Source organism: Gavia stellata, chromosome 41 (genome assembly GCF_030936135.1).
Source record: "Gavia stellata isolate bGavSte3 chromosome 41, bGavSte3.hap2, whole genome shotgun sequence".
NCBI classification, from domain to species: domain Eukaryota; kingdom Metazoa; phylum Chordata; class Aves; order Gaviiformes; family Gaviidae; genus Gavia; species Gavia stellata.
In genome coordinates this window covers 449839-455725 of record NC_082634.1, presented here as the reverse complement: position 1 = coordinate 455725, position 5887 = coordinate 449839, and the positions used below count along the sequence as shown (strand labels likewise).

Sequence of the window (5887 nt, the reverse complement as noted above, 5' to 3'; positions counted from 1 at the left end):
TCAAGGAGTCCCGGTGTCCCCGTGGCCCCATCGGAGCAAGATATCCCCAAGGAGTCCCGGTGTCCCCTTGGCCCCATCGGAGCCGTGGAGATCCCCAGGGAGTCCCAGTGTCCCCGTGCCCCATCGGAGCCGTGGAGATCCCCAAGGAGTCCCGGTGGCCCCATCAGAGCTGTGGAGATCCCAAGGGAGTCCTGGTGTCCCCGTGGCCCATCGGAGCCGTGGAGATCCCCAAGGAGTCCCGGTGTCCCCATCGGAGCCGTGGAGATCCCCAGGGAGTCCCGGTGTCCCCGTGGCCCCATCGGAGCCGTAGAGAGGACCCCCGCACCCGGGCGGCCGCACTCACCCTGACGAGCCGCGCCCGCTTGACGAGGTCATTGAGCTTCCTCAGGGCGGCGTTCCGGGGCAGGTTCTGGATGTCCTGGAACAAGTCCTGCTCCTCCAGCTCAAAGAGCTGCCGGTTGTCGGCAATGAGGAGCGGTTCGGACCAGAAGGACCCGATGAAGACGCGCAGCACCTCGGGGGTGTTGAACACCTTCCCCAGGGACCACATCAGCGCCCCGTAGACGCGCATCAGCTGCTGCGTCTCCACCATGTCGGCCTTGTTCAGGACCACCCGGATCTTGTCCTCGTTGCCCTTGAGGGCTCGGATGGCCTCGGAGAACTCGTCCGAGATCTCCAGCTTGTGGGCGTCGAAGAGGAGGATGATGAGGTCCACCCGCTCGGCGAACCACTGCAGCACGGCCGGGAAGTCGTAGCCTGGGAGGTGGGGGGGAAAGGGGAGTTGGGGGGGCCTGGGCTGGGGTGCCCCTGGGGGTGGGGGACCCCGGGAAGGGGGTGCTGCCATGCCCCTGGTGCAAATGACACCCCGCTGGCCCCGGAAGGGTCTGCATGGAGGGGAACCCTACCCTAACCCCAACCCTAACCCCAAAACCTAACCCTGACCTCAACGCCAACCCCAAAACCCAACCCTAACCCCAAACCTAACCCCAACCTCAACCCTAAACCCAACCCTAACCCCAACACCAACCTCAAACCTAACCCTAATCCCAACCCTAACCCCAATGACAACCTCAAACCCAACCCTAACCCCAAAACCCAACCCTAATTCCAACCCTAACCCCAACCGTAACCCCAAAACCTAACCTGCCTCAACGCCAACCTCAAACCCAACCCTAACCCCAACCCTAACCCCAAACCTAAGCCCAAAACCCAACCTGAACTCCAAATTTAACCCCCAAACCCAACCCAACCCAACCCCAACCCCAACACCAACCTCAAACCAACCCTAACCCCAACCCTAACCCTAATTCCAACCCTAACCCCAAACCTAACCCCAAAACCCAACCTGAACTCCAAATTTAACCCCCAAACCAACCCCAACCCAACCCCAACCCCAACACCAACCTCAAACCCAACCCTAACCCCAACCCTAACCCTAATTCCAACCCTAACCCCAAACTTAACCCCAAAACCCAACCTGAACTCCAAATTTAGCCCCCAAACCCAACCCCAACCCAACCCCAACCCCAACACCAACCTCAAACCCAACCCTAACCCCAACCCTAACCCTAACCCCAACCCCAACCCCAACGCCAACCTCAAACCCAACCCTAACCCCAAAACCCAACCTTAATCCCAACCCTAACCCCAAAACCCAACCCCAACCCCAAATATAACCCCCAACCCCAACCCAACCCAACCCCAACCCAACGCCAACCTCAAACCCAACCCTAACCCCAAAACCAACCCTAATCCCAACCCTAACCCCAACCCTAACCCCAAAACCCAACCCAACCCCAAATTTAACCCCCAACCCCAAATTTAACCCCCAAACCCAAACCTAATCCCAACCTCAACCCTAAACCCAACCCCAACCTCAAATTTAACCCTAACCCCAACCTCACCCTAACCCCCCCCAACCCAACCTCACCCTGACCCCCACCCCGACCCCAACCTCACCCTGACCCCCACCCCGACCCCGGCCTCACCCTGACCCCCACCCCGACCCACGCCGTCCCTGCCTCCCGCGGGGTCCTGCGAAAGGGGTCCTGCTCGCCCACCTCCTCCCGTGCCGCCCCCCTGAGACCCCCCAGCCCCGACCCCCCTCCCGGTGCCGGACCCCGACCGTGCCCCCGCGAGGGCCCCGCGCCCCCCGGCCCCCCCGGCCCCCCCCGGCAGCCGGAGGCCCCGAGAGCCTGAAAAATCACCAAAAAGGAAACGCGGCGATTCCCGGAATCTCTGTCCCCATTCCCAGCCCTGACCCCGACCTTGACCCCGTCCTTGACCCCGTCCTTGACCCCATCCTTGACCCTGTCCTTGACCCTGTCCTTGACCCCATCCTTGACCCCATCCGCACCCCACGGCCCCCGTCCCCCCCCGTGCATGCCGCAGGGGGGAGCGCCCAGCCGGGAATTTGGCCCTGGCCCAGCCCTGACCCCCCCTTTTCCAGCCCCCCTTTCCCAGCCCCCCCTTCCCAGCCCCCCATTTCCCAGCCCCCCTTCCCAGCCCCCCATTTCCAGCCCCCCCTCTTCCCAGCCCCCCCTTTTCCAGCCCCCCCCTTTCCCAGACCCCCCATTTCCCAGCCCCCCCTTTCCCAGCCCCCCCCTCTTCCAGCCCCCCCTTTCCAGCCCCCCCCGCCCAGGAGGGTCTCCTCCGGCCAAGGCCCCCCCCGCCACAGGGCCGTTTCGGGCGCCGGTGCCAGAGCTCTTGGCAGAGGCTGAGGGTTTCGGGGTGGGGAAGGAAAAGGGGGGGCCCGGGGGGGGGCAGCCGGGCTGGAAAATTGGCAGCGGCCCCGGGATGTGGGGGGGAGGCCCCCCCCCGCTCCAGCTTCGGAAAGGGGGTCCCAGACACACCCCCCCCCGCCCCATGGGACCCCCTCGTTGCTCGTCCCGGCCCTGGGGGGCAGTGGGGGGGGGGGCAGCGGGCACCCCCCCTTTGGCAGCACCCATCGCTGGCACCCCCCCCCGCCCCACCCCACCCTTGGCACCCGCTGGGCCTCGCACCGCCCCAGCAGCACCCCCCGGCTTTGCACCCCTCCTTCCCCCCCCCATTACACCTCGCACCCCCCCACCTGCACCCCCTTACGCTTTGCACCCCCCCCCGGGTGCCCCACTGCCTCTTGCACCCCCCGTCTGCACCGCGCTGCGCTTTGCACCCCCTTTGCACCCCCTCACCCTTTGCACCCCCATTTTGCACCCCCTTATTCTTTGCACCCCCATTTTATACCCCTCACCCTCTGCACCCCCTTTTGCCCCCATTACACTTCGCACCCCCATTTTGCACCCCCTCACCCTTTGCACCCCCATTTTGCACCCCCTTATTCTTTGCACCCCCATTTTGCCCAATACACTTTGCACCCCCCTTTGCACCCCCTCACCCTCTGCACCCCCCTTTGCCCACAATTACACTTCGCACCCCCATTTTGCACCCCCTTATTCTTTGCACCCCCATTTTGCACCCCCTTATTCTTTGCACCCCCATTTTGCACCCCCTAACGCTTTGGACCCCCCTTTGCACCCCCTCACACTTTGCACCCCCATTTTGCACCCCCTCACCCTTTGCACCCCATTTTGCCCCCCTCACCCTTTGCACCCCCCACCGACACCCCACCTCACTTCGCCCCCCAGCAGCCCCCCCTGCCCCCCCCATTTTCCCCCACTACCCCCTGTGCCCCCCTTTGCCCCCCCATACCCTTCACCCCCCTTTGCCCCCCCCCGCGCCACCCCCCCGCCCTTACACCCCCCCACACCCCCTTAGGGCCCACCCCCAGCCCGGGGGGGGGAGGGGGGGGGACACTGGGCCCCACGCGTGTCCGTGGGGGGGACACGGGGCCCCACGTGTGTCCGGGGGGGGACACGGGGCCCCACGCGTGTGGGGGGGGGGACGACACAGGGCCCCCACGCGTGTCGGGGGGGGGGGCACGGGGCCCCACGCGTGTCGGGGGGGGACACGGGGCCCCACGCGTGTCCGTGAGGGGGACACGGGGCCCCACGCGTGTCGGGGGGGGGGGACACGGGGCCCCACGCGTGTCGGGGGGGGGGACACGGGGCCCCACGTGTGTCGGGGGGGACACGGGGCCCCACGCGTGTGGGGGGGGGACGACACAGGGCCCACGCGTGTCCGTGGGGGGGGGAACACGGGGCCCCACGCGTGTCCGTGGGGGGGGACCCCCCCGTACCGCGGCAGACGCGCTGTTTGGCCCCCGAGAGGATTCCGGGGGTGTCGATGAGGCTGATGCTCTCCAGCACCTGGTTGGGGAGGTGGGCGCACATGAACCTGCGCGGGAGGAGCCGCGTTAGTGCCCCCCCGGACCCCCCCGGTCCCCCCGGACCCCCCCCGGACCCCCCAGACCCCCCCGGACCCCCGCGGGGCTGCGAGGGGGCTGTGCGGGAGCGAGGAGGGGGAGCGGGTGGGCAGCACCCACTCGTGTCCCCACTCGAGGCCCCGCGGGGGGGGGACACGGGGGGCCCCCCCTCTCTGCCCGCGCCTCTGCCAGCCCTGAGCGTGTCTTTCCGAGGCGGCCCCCGGGGGGGGCGGGGGGGCCTTGGCAGCCTCCGGGGCCGCATTCCTGACGCATGGCTCATCCCCCCCCCGGCCCCCCCACCCCACGCGGGGCGGGGAGCGGACCCCCCCTTCCCCCCCCTTCCCAAGGGGTCACCCCAAAGGGGACCCTCCCCAAGCGCCCAAACCCCCCCCGGGGCTGAGGGGGGCGTGGGGGGGGCGCTTCCCCCGGGGTTGGGGGGGGGGGCGCTGCCCCCCCCAATTTTGAGGCTTTGGGGGGTTGAGAGAAACCACCAAAAACCGCGGAAACGCCGAGAACGGGGGGGGGTGACATCGGGGGTCCCCCAGCGGTGGGCGCCCCACTTGGGGGGGGTTTGCGGCGGTGTGGGGGGGTCCGCACTCACCGGTTGAGGAAGGTATTCCCGAAAGGATTGAGTTTCCGGAAGGGTTTTTTGGGATCGACGATGAGGGCGTTGCCCGGCGTGATCCCCTCCGTCTCTCCGTGCATGATGGCCACGAAGGAGTCGGTGGTGGGCTCCGGCCCCACGCGGCTGCCGGGATGTCCTGCTCCAGGAGGTACCGGATGAAGGTGGTTTTCCCAGTGGAATATTGCCCCACCACCAACACCATGGGCTTGTTATCGAAATCGGCCTCTTCCAGCGCCGGCGAGTGGAAAATCATGGAAACGGTAAAATTCCTCCACCGGCAAGAGTTTCTTCTTGTAGAGGGTCTTCAGCCCCTCGGTGACGGTGCGGACCACCTCGGGGCTCTTCTTGGGGTTCTTCCGCAGCCAACTGAACATCCCGGCGGCGGCGGCGGCGGCGGCAGCCCGTTGCGTCAGGGGGGGCCAGTGGCGCCCCGAAACGGTGTCCCGGTAGGAGCGTTGGCGCAAGAGGGGGCCGGTTGGGTTGGCCAGTTGGGTTTGGCCAGTTGGGTTTGGCCGGTTGGGTTTGGCCGGTTGGGTTTGGCCGGCTCAGCTGGAAGGCTGAGCCATGGGGTGCCGCGGGGTGCCGGGGCGCTGGGCGGGACCCCCCCCCAAAGCCGTCCCGGGGCTCCTCGGCGGGGAGAAACGCCGGAAAACGGAGGTTTTGGGGGGTCGGGTGTTTTTGGCCTTCCCGGTGCGGCGCAGAGCTGCCGTTCACAGGGCCCCGCGGCGGCTCTCCTCTTCCCCAGCGGAGAAACGGCCCTTTCCCCCCCAAAAAAGGGGCGAAAGGCCGTCGCGGGGTCCCCGGGGGGAGCCGAGTTGCCGGCGCCGCGTTCCAGAGCCAAACGCCGCTCCCGGACGAAGTGACCGCCGCCTCTTCTTCTTCTTCCCCCTTTTTTTGGGGTGGTTTTTTCCTTTTTACGGGAGGGAAATCCCTTCCCGGCGATGCCGAAGGTCCCGCCG

At 67.2% G+C, this 5887-nt stretch overlaps 1 protein-coding gene across 1 annotated transcript; it reads right to left on the bottom strand.

Moving 5' to 3' along the window:
- Positions 1-163: 163 nt before the first annotated feature.
- On the bottom strand, positions 164-5463 carry EHD2 (EH domain containing 2). Its single transcript, XM_059833159.1, is given in 5 exon segments — positions 164-756; positions 4178-4275; positions 4905-5061; positions 5064-5175; positions 5177-5463. Coding segments are annotated over 5 exon segments (1086 nt in total). The 5' UTR covers positions 5303-5463.
- Positions 5464-5887: the final 424 nt, after the last annotated feature.